This window comes from Danio aesculapii, chromosome 1 (genome assembly GCF_903798145.1).
Source record: "Danio aesculapii chromosome 1, fDanAes4.1, whole genome shotgun sequence".
NCBI lineage: Eukaryota > Metazoa > Chordata > Actinopteri > Cypriniformes > Danionidae > Danio > Danio aesculapii.
Genome location: NC_079435.1, coordinates 41,009,150 through 41,022,811, shown reverse-complemented (window position 1 = coordinate 41,022,811; position 13,662 = coordinate 41,009,150). Strand labels below are relative to the sequence as shown.

The 13,662-nt window shown below is 35.1% G+C and overlaps 1 protein-coding gene across 1 annotated transcript in view; it reads left to right on the top strand.

Moving 5' to 3' along the window:
- The window catches only part of uba6 (ubiquitin like modifier activating enzyme 6), a 38,283-nt gene that overhangs the window by 20,367 nt on the left and 4,254 nt on the right, over positions 1-13,662 (top strand). The window contains exons 19-31 of the mRNA XM_056460447.1: positions 3,882-4,063; positions 4,162-4,267; positions 4,770-4,859; positions 6,985-7,065; positions 7,153-7,281; positions 8,692-8,743; positions 8,830-8,893; positions 9,023-9,092; positions 10,151-10,222; positions 12,352-12,475; positions 12,568-12,761; positions 12,849-12,976; positions 13,063-13,150. Coding sequence (XP_056316422.1) covers positions 3,882-4,063; positions 4,162-4,267; positions 4,770-4,859; positions 6,985-7,065; positions 7,153-7,281; positions 8,692-8,743; positions 8,830-8,893; positions 9,023-9,092; positions 10,151-10,222; positions 12,352-12,475; positions 12,568-12,761; positions 12,849-12,976; positions 13,063-13,150 — 1,380 coding nt within the window. The remainder of the gene's footprint in view (positions 1-3,881; positions 4,064-4,161; positions 4,268-4,769; positions 4,860-6,984; positions 7,066-7,152; positions 7,282-8,691; positions 8,744-8,829; positions 8,894-9,022; positions 9,093-10,150; positions 10,223-12,351; positions 12,476-12,567; positions 12,762-12,848; positions 12,977-13,062; positions 13,151-13,662) is intronic.

Below are 13,662 nucleotides of genomic sequence, written 5' to 3'. Positions count from 1 at the left end.
CTTTCAAGGCTTTTCAATGTACAAAGGGAGAATGTCAATCAAAGTGTTTCTGCAGACTTTTTTTATGAAATCTGATGATAAAAAATTTTATTAATGCATTTTTTATCATTAAAAGCTGGTTATATTTACTAACTGTTGCCACACAACTGTTTAAACCCCTTTTAAAATGGCCTTAAATAAAGATATAATCATTATTTTTAGAGATGACTCAGTGTTTCCTGTAGGATTTTTTCCGGCTGTGGGGGCAGGCCTTTTTTACACAGATCTACCAACTACCTGTGGCGTTATTTCAATGACAAATGTCGTGAGCGCAGTATTAGAAGTCGAGATCGCATTTATGTAATAGCCTATGAGCATGCGGATCTCTGCTTGCGCGCCGATTTTTTCTGCTCGTGCACAAAACTTCTTGTACCCCCTCTCAAATATAAGCCGCTTTAAGAGCGCGCAGATCTTCTTGTGCGTTCTCAAATAAACGCTGCTGAGGTGCGATTTAGTGCGTTTATGTAACGAATATGTCTCCAGCATTTATTAGATCTTCTAGGAATATTTATGAATGCCTCTGGCATTAATGCGTCCTGAAATAAAGTAAAATGGCTATACATCGTGTTTGCTGGCCTCACTCATCACGCACCTGTCACAGTCAGCCAGTCAGTCAGTCAGCACGTAACCTTAAAGAGTTAAACAAATGACGCACAGCACTACTACGGTTACAGAAAAGTTCGCGATGTTATAATTCACTTACCTTTTAATACGAATATCACCCGCTATTAAAAAAAAATAGAATGTTTTGAATGAGAAGCTGTAATGTAGCCATGGCAGGATGAATCTTAGCGTGGCGCCCCGCCATGGAAGAATAAATGTAGCGGAAACCATGTGACATATCAGAGATGAATATAATTTGGGTTATTATACAAATCTGTTTCATTCAAGATTTTATTTTTGAAAAGTCATAGAAGATTTGTCTATCTATGTACCTGCAGGCCTACAATCACCCATATACATTTGCAGTAATTGATTACTAGAAGCACACATGTAAGAGGTTGACAATTAGCTCAACATATCCTTATTAGATTTGCATACTGCTTTTAAAAATCTTTATTTGAATATGGCAGCACAGTATCACACATTTAAATGTTCCTGTGATTAAATTTGCATCTGCTATCACATACGACTCGAGTAGGTACTGCATTTTTATTTACTTCATGACCTTCATGAACATAAAAGTTTGTTCTGTATAGTATGAATAGGGGTAGTATGAATGTAATTTGTACTACATCCACCATATTGTCATTATCACATGACTTTCCCAGATCAGTTGCATTGCTTCACACTCATTTGTAAATTCTCTCTCATGGCCTTATGGGATAGTAAAGTGTCTATTGGATGCACACTACAGAATCTCACCAAAAGTAGTAGGTCATCTGGGGATTTTGCGCCTACTGTTTTTCAAATACTATGAATTCAGACATATTGCTTGGCTTGCATACTGTTTTTTCACATACTATAGAGTAGGGAAGTATGCGATTCTGACATTGACTCTGAACAGCCTATCACTTTGTGCACAGTTAATAATTATGCTGAAATCATGCATAGCAATGTGTTCATAACAACCCTGTCATCATTCAAAGATCAAGATGTCTCTATTACTTAGTAAAAATGTTTGTCTCAGCGTCTTTGTGAATAGCTTTTAAGAGAACACTACTAGCTTATGCTGGGTTCACATCATAATTGAATTTATGTATTTGCATGAGTAGATTACATACAAAGTCAATAGCTATGTTTCCATCCAAATATTCAAATTAAATTCATACGCGAAACTGGAATATTCCATCAAAGATTTGCGATGAATGCAGCGTTTCAATCCAATGAGTCAAAGAAAACAAAATCGTCACTTCCTGATAAACTGGCGCCAAATATCAAAACAAAAAACGGACTTTGCTGTGATTTGAGAAGTTGCGTGAGTCTTTTCTTCTACAATAAATTACTTGTGCCATAAAAGACAATGTCTACATGTAATGAACTTGTGGTAGCATGACATGCTCTTTTGGAGTGCAGCTGCTCAAGACATTTCTGGAGATAATAATATAATAATAATATCGAAATATTGTGATAACAGGTTTTGGTTAAGGCATTATAGAATGACCAAAACAACATTTCAGATGTTTACAATGTGATTGGCCCACTGGTTTGTCCATTAATGTTGTCCAACCCACCCATTTTTATCATCACATGATCTCTTTTAACAAAATCACATGACTTTTTTAATGTGCATAACTGAATTTACAGTTGCATCCAGAAAGTATCCAAGTATCCAGAAAGTATGCATCCAGAAAGTATTCATAGCGCTTCACTTTTTTCCAAATTTTTTATGTTACAGCCTTATTCAAAGATGGATTAATTTAATTTATTTCCTTAAAATTCTACACACAATACCCCATAATTACAATCTGTGCAGTACCTCTCAAGCTCTATCAGGTTGGATGGGAAGCGACGGTGTACAGCCATTTTCAGATTACTCCAGAGATGTTTAATAGGATTTAGGTCTGGGCTCTGGCTGGGTCATTAAAGGACATTCACAGAGTTGTTGTGAAGCCACTCCTTTGATATTTTTGCGGTGTTCTTTGTGTCATTGTCCTGCTGGAAGATGAACCATCGCCCCAGTCTGAGGTCAAGTGCAAGCAGGTTTTTATTCAGGATTTCTCTGTATGTTGTTGCATTCATCTTTCCCTCTATCCTGACTAGTTCCTAGTGCTAAAAAACATCCCCACAGCATGATGCTGCCACCACCATGCTTCACTATAGGGATGGTATTAGCCTGGTGATGAACGGTGCCTGGATTTCCTCCAATGTAAAGCCTGGCATTCACTCCAAAGGGTTCAGTTTTAGTCTCATCAGACCAGTGAATTTTGTTTCTTATGGTCTGAGAGTCCTTCAGATGCCTTTTGGTGAAATCCAGATGAGGAATAGCTTCTATCTGGCCACTCTACCATACAGGCCTGATTGGTGGATTGCTGCACAGATAGTTTTCCTTCTGTAAGGTTCTCCTCTCTCCACAGAAGAATGCTGGAGCTCAAACAGAGTGACCATTGGGTGATTGATTACCTTTCTGACTAAGGCCCTTCTCCCCTGATCACTTAGCTTAGATGGTTGGCCAGCTCTAGGAAGAGTCCCGGAGGTTCCAAACATCTTTCACTTACGGATGATGGAGGCCATTGTGCTCATTGGAACTTTCAGAGCAGCGGAAATTTTTCTGTAACCTTCCCCAGCCTTGTGCCTTGACAATCATGTCTCGGGGGTCTACAGACAGTTCTTTTATCTTCATGCTTCAAAAAAATCTTTTTTCACATTGTCATTATGGGGTATTGTGTGAAGAATTCTGGGGAAATAAATGAATTTAATCCATTTTAGAATAAGGCTGTAACAATAAAAAATGTGAAAAACGTGAAGCGATATGAATACTTTACGGAAACACTGTATGTTTTAGTGTGCATTTTCAAAATGTATGCAGATTTTGCTTTTCCCATCAAGCCTTTTTTCTAGCAATAATCCAAATTACGCCAAAAAGTAGGCATCTAATGTTATAATAGAGGTGAATTTCTGTGTTTTGGCAATAGGTGTGTGAAATACTCAACACATTTGCTGCAAATGTGTGAAATTTGTCTCGCAATCACGTCTTCTATGCAAGTAAAAAAACTTGAGTGTAAAGTCCATGAAAAACATCCTGTGAGTAGTTTAGAGCAAGTGCCAGGATTTGCGTGTTCTCTTCGTGTTTGGTGTGAACTCAGCATAAGTGGTAAGCTAAAATATTTTGCATAAACTGGCACATTCATCCGTGAATTATCTTTCATAAATGAATATCCTCTTCCCCCCCCCTTCTGTAGAAACCCAAAAGCACTACAGCAGCAGAAGCTTCATTAGAAATAAACCCAGAGCTGCAAATACACGCTCATCTTCATAAAGTGTGTCCTGCTACAGAGGACATTTATAGTGATGACTTCTTCTCCCGTCTCAATGTGGTGGTCACCGCACTGGACAATGTGGAGGCACGGAGATACGTGGACAGGTAATTCATTATTAACAGCAGATATCTATCCATTTGCTTTCCATGTTTAACATGTACGTCATCCCTCATTCTTTAATGGTTGATTTGTAAACTTGCAGTCGGAGTGTATCCAATCAGAAAGCTCTGTTAGACTCGGGCACAATGGGTACGAAAGGGCATACTGAGATCATCGTCCCAAACCTCACCGAGTCCTACAACAGCCATGTGAGTGTACATGTTTATGTGTGTATGTCTATATGATATACACTGTGACTATATACAATTGACATCAGAACTATTTGCCCACATGAATTATTAGCCCCCCTGTATATTTTTTTTACCCAATTTCTGTTTAACAGAAAGAAACATAATAGTTTTAATAACTCAATTCTAATAACTGATTTCTTTTTTCTTTGACATGATGACAGTAAATAATATTTGACTAGATATTTTAAGTTACTAGTATTCAGCTTACAGTGACATTTAAAGGCTTAACTAGGTTAATTAAGCAAATTAGGGTAATTAGGCAAATCATTGTGCTTTTACCCAAAATAAAACAATTAAGAGTTTCTACAGAAGAAACAAATATTATAGGAAATACTGTGAAACATTCCTTGATCTATTAAACATTATTTGGAAATATTTGAAAAGGAAAAAAATCACAGGAGGGCTAATAATTTAGATTTTTTTTTTCCACTCAACTGTGATTGCTTTCTTTTTTTATTAGAGAGACCCACCAGAGGAGGAGATTCCATTTTGCACTCTAAAGTCTTTTCCTGCTGTTACTGAACACACCATACAGTGGGCCAGAGACAAGGTCAGTTTCAAGCACTTTGTTAAGTGTCTCCAGGATTTTGAGATCAAAAAGAAAGATTGTACAGGATTTTTGTGTATTTTCACAGGAAAACGCAACAATTGAAGCAAATAACATTATAGGTTTTGATAAAAGCTGTCACAAAGACTGTAATTTTATGATGCAGATATATGTAAAAAAATTATTTTCACAGAAAAAAACAAGAATTAAAGAACACAATGCCATATATTTAGGTTGCAGATATATAAATATATATATAAGTAATAAATAAATAATGCTGCAAAATGCTAGAAAGACTGTTTGTCAAATGCAAACATTAGGCCTATTTTTTTATTTGTGGAACTTTTATATCTACAACGGTAATTTTACTTATGTTTTAACAACCTGTGAGATAGATTTATGTATCTTTAATTTCTTTAAATAATAGTTTTTCTGTTGTTAAATTTTATTTATTTGTTTGTATTGTTTATTTATTTAAAAAAAAATACCTATGAAAAAAAAAAAACCTACTGCTGCCATTACAGTTAGGCACAGATATTTTGAATAACAGTTCAGCGTTTTGTTTTTGTAATCGGAAAACAAATCATATAAAGATTTGTATTTATCAGCCTATATATCATTTAATTATTATTAGCAAAATATTAGGTATTAGCGTAGCAAAAAAATTTTGAATTTTGAATACAAGGGTTAAATATTTTTTTTACAAATACTTTTAATAGGTATGTTTTTATTACCAAATAGATTAGCTTTAAAGAATTTGAATTAATCTGCCATCAACTTTCATTTTTGTTTCCAGCTATTTAAAATGTTCTTAACTACTAGCAGACTTATGTCCAGTGTTACATTATCAGGACATTTTAAGATCAGATCTTTATCAGATCTTTACTCTAGGCCGTGAAAAATAATTTAAATGGCACCTATGATGAAAATCAAAAAGCTGTTCGTAAGCTGTTTGGACAGAACTGTGTGTAGGTATAGTGTCTCCACTGTCATATTGGAGTGATATAAACACAACAAGTCTCTTTTTTAAAATCTACTGACATTAAAATAGGAATCTTGGTGATTTTGAGGCCCACTGCAAAGTGATGTAGGAGTGTGGTTTTCCCAGCCCGTCCAATTGATTGAAAGGCACCATGTCTCAATAATAACATGTAAACACATGTCCACAGAACTTTGTTTGCACAGAAACTGGGATTAAAACATATGTTACAACTCTCTGTGATCAGCTGCACCTCATTAATTAATTGTATAAGTTTAAAACGTTTTTTAAAACAGCATGTTTGTAATAAAGACAGTAAAATTGCTACGTAATTCTTAACCGCTATAAAAACCATGGCCACATGGTGTCAGTAAACACGCATATATTTGTGTGTACTACAAATGTGTGTGACTCATCCTTTCAAAAAGGCTTGAATAAACTGCACCACAAATACATGAAATAATCTTACTTAGTATTTTTGACTAATGAGCTGTATTTCAGCTTCATCCATGTCTGTTTCCATCACTGACTGCTGTTTATCTGACATAACACATGAGAAGCAGACATGCACATTGGAGCGATGGCAGGGGAGATGCCGCTAATTTGCATTTAAAGGCACAGGCTACAAAAACAGCTACACTGTATTCAGACACCAAAATGGGCAAATTCTGGAGGCTAATTATCGGATGGGTATTTTGAGCTGAATCTTTAATTCTGGAGACCCCAAAGGCTTATCTTACATCTTGTAAAAGAGGTAAAATAGGTGCCCTTTACTTTAAACATAGTTTAAAGACATCTGTGTTTTTTGTGGTCAAAATTAACCTTACTTTATGAAACTTTTCTGTGCTTCTTCATTTCTGTATGTGTTTGTTTAGCAATTATGGCTAATATATGGTATAGGTTTTATTTAATACTTTTATTTCTGTTTTTCTCCACAAATTATGTGGCTCTCACAATAACTTTTTTGTTTGTTTGCCAAAAGATTGCCAAGATGTAAACTTTTTTTTTTTCAAAAGAGGGAAAGGAAAGAAATATGTTCAAATAGAATTTACTTATAATGAGTTCAGACTGGATTTTTTTTAGATCTCATAATAATGCTTGAAGATGTTTGATTGTTGTGATTTGTGGTTTTGTTTTTCTTGTGTACAGTTTGAGAGTGCTTTCGCCCACAAGCCCTCAATGTACAACATGTTCTGGCAGAGTCACTCATCAGCTCAGGCTGTTCTACAGGTGAACATGTTTACTACACACACGCTTATCTAAACACAGTAATGTAGCCTTGTTGGAGTTGTCTAAATCCAGTGCTTGTGTGTGCAGAGGATGATGGGTGGAGAGAGCATGGAAGGATCATTTCAGGTCATTAAGTTGTTGAGTCGGAGACCTACTCAATGGGATCACTGTCTAACTCTTGCTCGACTCAAATTCGACAAATACTTCAAAAGAAAGGTGCTGGAACTACAGTGCAGAAAGTAGATTGTAATTAAAAAAGAAATAAACATGATACCCATTATTAATTTAGGCATTTAAGGCAAGACATTGCTGGTGAATAGGGTAAAAGAATGGGCTAATAGTTTTCACCATACTTCTCCAGTTGACTGATTACAACAGGAATTGCAAACATTTATGCTAATACATGTTTTCTAAAATGTAATGTTTAAATATGCAAATTTGCATTATTGTATTAAATATGCGCTTATTTGCATACATTTCTATCTTTCAAATCTGAACGTTTAAAGAAGTTGGGTTCAACATTTTTGGTTTCTTTTTTTTTCATGTTAGATTCAATAGTTTTCACTGAAAATCTATTTTTATGAGAAAAAACTGTGAACAACCTGAATAACAACAGTAAAAAAAATTGAAATAATATAATTTAGTTGTGTATAATACTATATTGTTGTATATAATTAGGTAAAGTATATAAGAAAATAATTCTTTTCAATCAGTTGAGGAAATAGTTATGAATAAATTGTGAAGTTTGGTGTGTGTCAGCATTGCTGAAATGCAGATTTATGGCTTTATTTATGGAAAAAATCTATTTGATAAAACAGCCTTTAAAAATGCATCACAAGAAATACTTAAAATTGTGTTCTAGATGTTTACTTGACATTATATGTTAAAATAATTAAATATTAAAATATGAAAAACCATGAAGCTCAAAATGGACAGTGGCATATATAAATATTTTGCCAGCAGTGTCTTGCTTAAATGTATCTATTAAAGGTGCTGTTTGTAAGTTTCTGACTTTTCTAAAGCTTGAAAATACCATAATATGTTTGCAGATATTTAAGAAACATTTCTAATTGAACATTATTGTTTATCTGGAAAACAGTGCTGAAGTTAGATATTCTGCTTTAAAACTATGCGATACGTGTCGGAATGTCTGTTTTGGTTCTTTTAACACGCCCAATGCCAGTTAAGCCAATTACATTTCATTCATTCAATCAGGAAGGCTCTCAAAGTGTGTACGCTACCAAAATGTGACCTCCGGTGGACAGTAGCAGACTCCGAAATGAGACGCAGATTCAGAGTTCCACATGACGTTGTTATTAATTAGCAAATAATCTAAATATTACGAATGTAAACATTAGGTGAGCAGGTTACGTTGTAACCCTATGTGTTTTATTTAGAACATGATTTAAATCAGCCTTTAGGCTCGATCGTCAGACTAGTTCCTGTCTATTGTCAATCTGGCAACCTGCGCTTGCATTTGTTTTGAACCAGGAGTGCAAAACCTAGTTCAACCACTGGGTGTTCAACTTACATACTGCACCTTTAAATAGTGATAAGCTTTAGAATGCTTGATCATATAGTACGGAATTTCTTTTTACTTTTTACATTTTTGCCTTAATATTTCAGGCATTACAACTACTGCACTCATTTCCACTGGACACACGACTAAAAGATGGCAGTAAGTAATAAGCTTCACTCCTGCGGAAGTGTTAAAAAAGTGAGAAAAATCAATGTCTTTGCTGAAGTGTTTTTCCTCTATTTTAGGTCTGTTCTGGCAGTCTCCGAAACGGCCACCTTCTCCTATAGACTTTGACCTCAGTGACCCTCTGTGAGTCTTTCAGTAATTGTTTATAGTTTGTTGTTCATAGCTAAAGTGGGCATTCATTTTTACAGCAGTAAAACAAAGAATCAGGTGATGTGTGAAAGCTTATGAAAAAATCTCTGTTTTGTCCTTCAGGCATTTTGGTTTTGTTGTCAGCGCAGCTCGCCTTTTTGCTGGAATTTATAATATTCCATACTCAGAAGAGGTAAACAATGATTTACACAAACTGTTGTCTACTTGTGTGGTGCCTGAAAAAGTGCATGGTGTGCAATATTTATTGTCTACAGCAATATTATAATTGTTGCCTAAACAATGCGAGCTGAGATTTTTGAGTATGTTGTATAATTTGCAGAAAACAAACAAAAAACACTGTTGAACTGTTCATTGCATGATAAAGAATGTTAAAATGAACCTGTACTGAACCAAAAAATATTCCTTGGCTTTGGGTTCATGTTTTTTATATTTATAAAATATGATATAGTAAAGTGTGGAGTTTGCATGTTCCCCCTGTGGGTTTCCTCCGGGTGATCCGGTTTCCCCACAAGTTCAAAGACGTGTTATAGGTGATTTGGGTAAGCTAAATTGTCCATAGTGTATGTGTGTGAATGAGAGTGTATGGGTGTTTTCTAGTGATGGGTTGCAGCTGGAAGGGCATCCATTGCATAAAACATATGCTTGATTAGTTCATTCCGCTGTGGTGAACCCTGATTAATAAAGGGACTAAGCCAAAAAGAAAATGAATGAATAAATGAATGGATGATATGGCAAAGTAATATGACGCATGCAAGAGTGGCGTTATCTTGAAAATCAGTGTTTTGAGTTGGATCTCAAATGTGACAATGATTTTATAAAATAATTTTACAAAAATGTATTTTACATTTGGTTTAAAAGGTCGAAATGAGTCTTGCTGTTTGCTAACATTATGAGCAAATGATTCAGTGATCCATTCATAGAGATGCTTATTTTCTGAATGAATCAGCTATTTTGAATGAATCATTTGAATTAATTCATTAAGACAGAATAAGAATTAAGGTCATTAAGGCAGGGACTTGCCACTATATTGATATTTTTTGATTTATGTCAGGCCTAAACCAGCCAAGAAACAATAGTATTAAAAACACCTAATATTGTTCAACTTAATAATTTAAAACTTGCCAAATAATCCAGATCATTTTCAATATTGCACACCGCTACATTTAAAAAGAATTGTTTGTAAAGTTTTGTTGTTATTTGTCTTATAATGTTCTGTTGAATAATTCATAGCAACTTTCCTATGAGGATGTCTCCAGAGTTTTAGCTGAAGTGGATGTTCCTGAATACAAACCAGCTGAAAAGGTATCTGTTTATTCTCTATGTGCATGTCTGATTCAACCTATTATTAAACACAACAACTTTATGAAAGCAATCAAAATAAAACAAAATTATTTAACTTAATTTTATCAGCATTTAGGTCAAAGTGATATGGCTTAAACAGAGTTTGGCGTATAAACCTGCTTATAGATTTAACTATAGAAATTAATTATAGAAATTAAACTCATAATGCTCTAAATGTTTTATTAGGATTCCTGTCTCTAAAAGAGAATAACAGTTGGATTCTGGATTAAGTAAAAACTTGATTTTTATTTTAGGGATATACATTTTAACAGTAACAAAACTCTTTAAAGATAGACCTGTTGTACCTTGCTAAAAACTTGATTTGGTGAACTTTAAACATGATTTTCTCAGTATTTATATTTTTTGATCCCTTAGATTTCATATTTTACATCAGTAAAAAGCTTATTTCATTAGCCTTCAGAAAATGCAAAAATTGACTGGTTTTGTGGTCCAGGGTCACGTATTAATGCACTTTTCTTTTGTTATTCATTGGTGTCATTTACTATGCTTCATGGAACTTTTTCCTTAAAAAGCTAAATAATCTGCCAGTGGAGTCAACAAAATAATCTTATTTCAAAGCAAAAACTAGATTGTTTTACTTACCGCATTATCTTCTTGATTTAAAAAGTCTTAAATATTTGGATTAGAAAAAAGACAAAAACTCTTAATAAGAAATTCTTATTATATAAAAAAAAGTCTCTGGGCTCTATTTTAATGATCTAGGTGCACAGCCTAAACTGCATGGCGCAAAAGCATTTAGGGTGTGTCTGAACCCACTTTTGCTATTTTAAGGACGGGTATATATGTTCTACGCCCCGGCACTTGGTCTAACAGGGTTGTGCTTATTCTCTTAATGAGTTATGAGTGAGTTTTGAGCATAACATGCATTAAACCAATCAGAGTCTCATCTCACATTCCCTTTAAGAGTCGGTTGCATTGTGCCATAGCAATTTGCTATTTTCATGGCGACTATGTAAGTGGAAAAATTAAACGCTTCACTAGAGAGAAAACAGTTAAACAGACCACCTGCAGCACGAGGATAACCAACGAGCCTCCTCCATTTGGCCTCTTTACTTTCTCTTTACTTTTTACTTTACTCCTTTACTTTTATAGATAAGGAAATGGTGTTGACGCACTCCACTGAAGACATCCATTAGCCTACATATTTAATTTTGTTTCTTAAGCGCACAAATTTGTTTAAAAACTATTTCTAAATTCAGTTCTAATTTTCAGCAAATGAACAAAATGAACAATAATAACGAAGTGTGCTCAAAAAACTGAGTTATATCCAAACACACGTCCTGTTCTTATGCCCCATATGGTGATGCATACGTCTCCAAAACTCGACAGGTGGACAAATCTAAACTTGTCTTTATTAAAACAAATATAAATATGCATATAATAAATTATACTGCTAATAAAAACACTTTACAAATGCAAATTGTTATGAATAAACTGAAAAAAGCCTCCCACCACTGAGATGAGCCGTGGAGGTATTGGTTTATATATTTATTAAGCAATGTGTAAGCTCTTGGACCTGCATAGGCACATCACTAACGTGCTCTGTGCTGGACTTTAGACCAGCTTTTAGTTGGTCAATGGTGTGGTCTATTTCAGTTCCTCAAAATAGCAACGCACCAACAAACCCCCTTTATAGACAGGAACACCCATGAGTCCACAAAGTGATGCAAATGGATTTGCTATTTAAACAATGTGGTGCAAGACGTAAACATTACTGTTGCGCTGGTCTGAAAATAGCAACAAATCGCACCATACACAATTTGAGCCTTATTGTGCCAGGTGGATGATAGGGTCCTATGAGTTTCTTTCTTTTGCTGAACACTTTGAAAATTTTGGAAACTGGTAATCGTTCCATAGTATTTGTTTTACTTACTATGGAATTCAATGGTTAACAATTTCCAACATTCTTCAAAATATCTTCTAGATTCAACAGAAAAAGAAACTCATAAAGGTCTGGTGAATAAAACTCAATTTTTTTTGGTGAACTATCCAAGTACAAAATCTTTGTCATTTTCTGTGACTTTACCAAATTTCACCTCTTGTGTGTTGCTTTTTTTTTTTTGGATCAGCATATAGAGACTGATGAGACTGTTAAAAAGCCAGATCAGTTGAAAATTACAGTCAGCAGTGAGGAGGAAAGAGAAGCGATTTCACAGCTACAAGAGACCATCAACTCCAACTTTGTAACACCTGGTGTGTTCATAGCACATAACATATAACAGCTCATAACAAATCAAGGTGCTCAGCTTCCATACATTTGTACTCATATTTTACTCTTACTTTAGAGAGACTACGTATGACTCCGCTGTTCTTTGAAAAGGACGACGACACAAACGGACACATGGATTTTGTAGCATCAGCGTCAGCTCTGCGAGCTCGTATGTACGCCATCGAAGCCGCTGACCGACTACAAACCAAACGAATAGCTGGCAAAATCATCCCAGCCATCGCTACATCTACAGCTGCTGTCGCTGGACTGGTGAGAGCAAACACTAAATGATTTCGCTGAATATTTGAATCTATTGCTTTGTGTTTATATGATTGCTATATTATTCATTCCCTTTAGGTGTCAATGGAGTTGATCAAAATTGCTGGAGGTTATGGATTCGAGTTGTTTAAAAACTGTTTCTTCAATCTGGCCATTCCAGTCGTGGTTCTCACAGAAACAGCTCAGGTCAAGAGAACACAGATCAGGTAACACTCGTGCACAGATACTTTGCAGGGATGAATAGATGCGCGATTCCTGTCTTCATGTAATTGGATCCTTTTGTTTTGACCAGAGATGATATTTCATTTTCTATCTGGGATCGTTGGACCATCTTCGGTCATGAGGACTTCACTTTATCTGATTTTATGAGCGCAGTAAGGGTGAGTAACACTTGAGTGTGCTGATCAATAGTGTGAAGGCCACTTCCAAATAATGAACCAAATAATTATTTTAAAAGTAAATAATAGCCATATTTAATGATTTTAACCAGTTATGGACAAAGCTCATGGTCTGAATTGCATCATGGCAATAGGTTTGGAAAGAAAAGTATTTTAATCTCTGTGGCTGTTTCTCAATATGCGTTCTTCAGCGGTCTTGCGTCATTGTGTTCTCGCGTAATGTCATTATTAACCATTAAAGTTCAGTTCCAAGATTCAGGATGCGTGAAACTTCCCGAATGTGTTCTTGATATCGAGGATGCATCAATGATCGCAAAACTTGCTCGAGAAGACCCAGAAGTCATTGCGGCTGAATAAAGGAGGTGGGAAGCGCAGCATTTTATACCTGTTTATTATTAAAGTTCAGAGATATAACTTGTTTATCTCAGTAGTTTCCTTAAATAAAACGGCGAACGTAAACATTATTATGAAAATCTTAATAAAGGCATAAACAC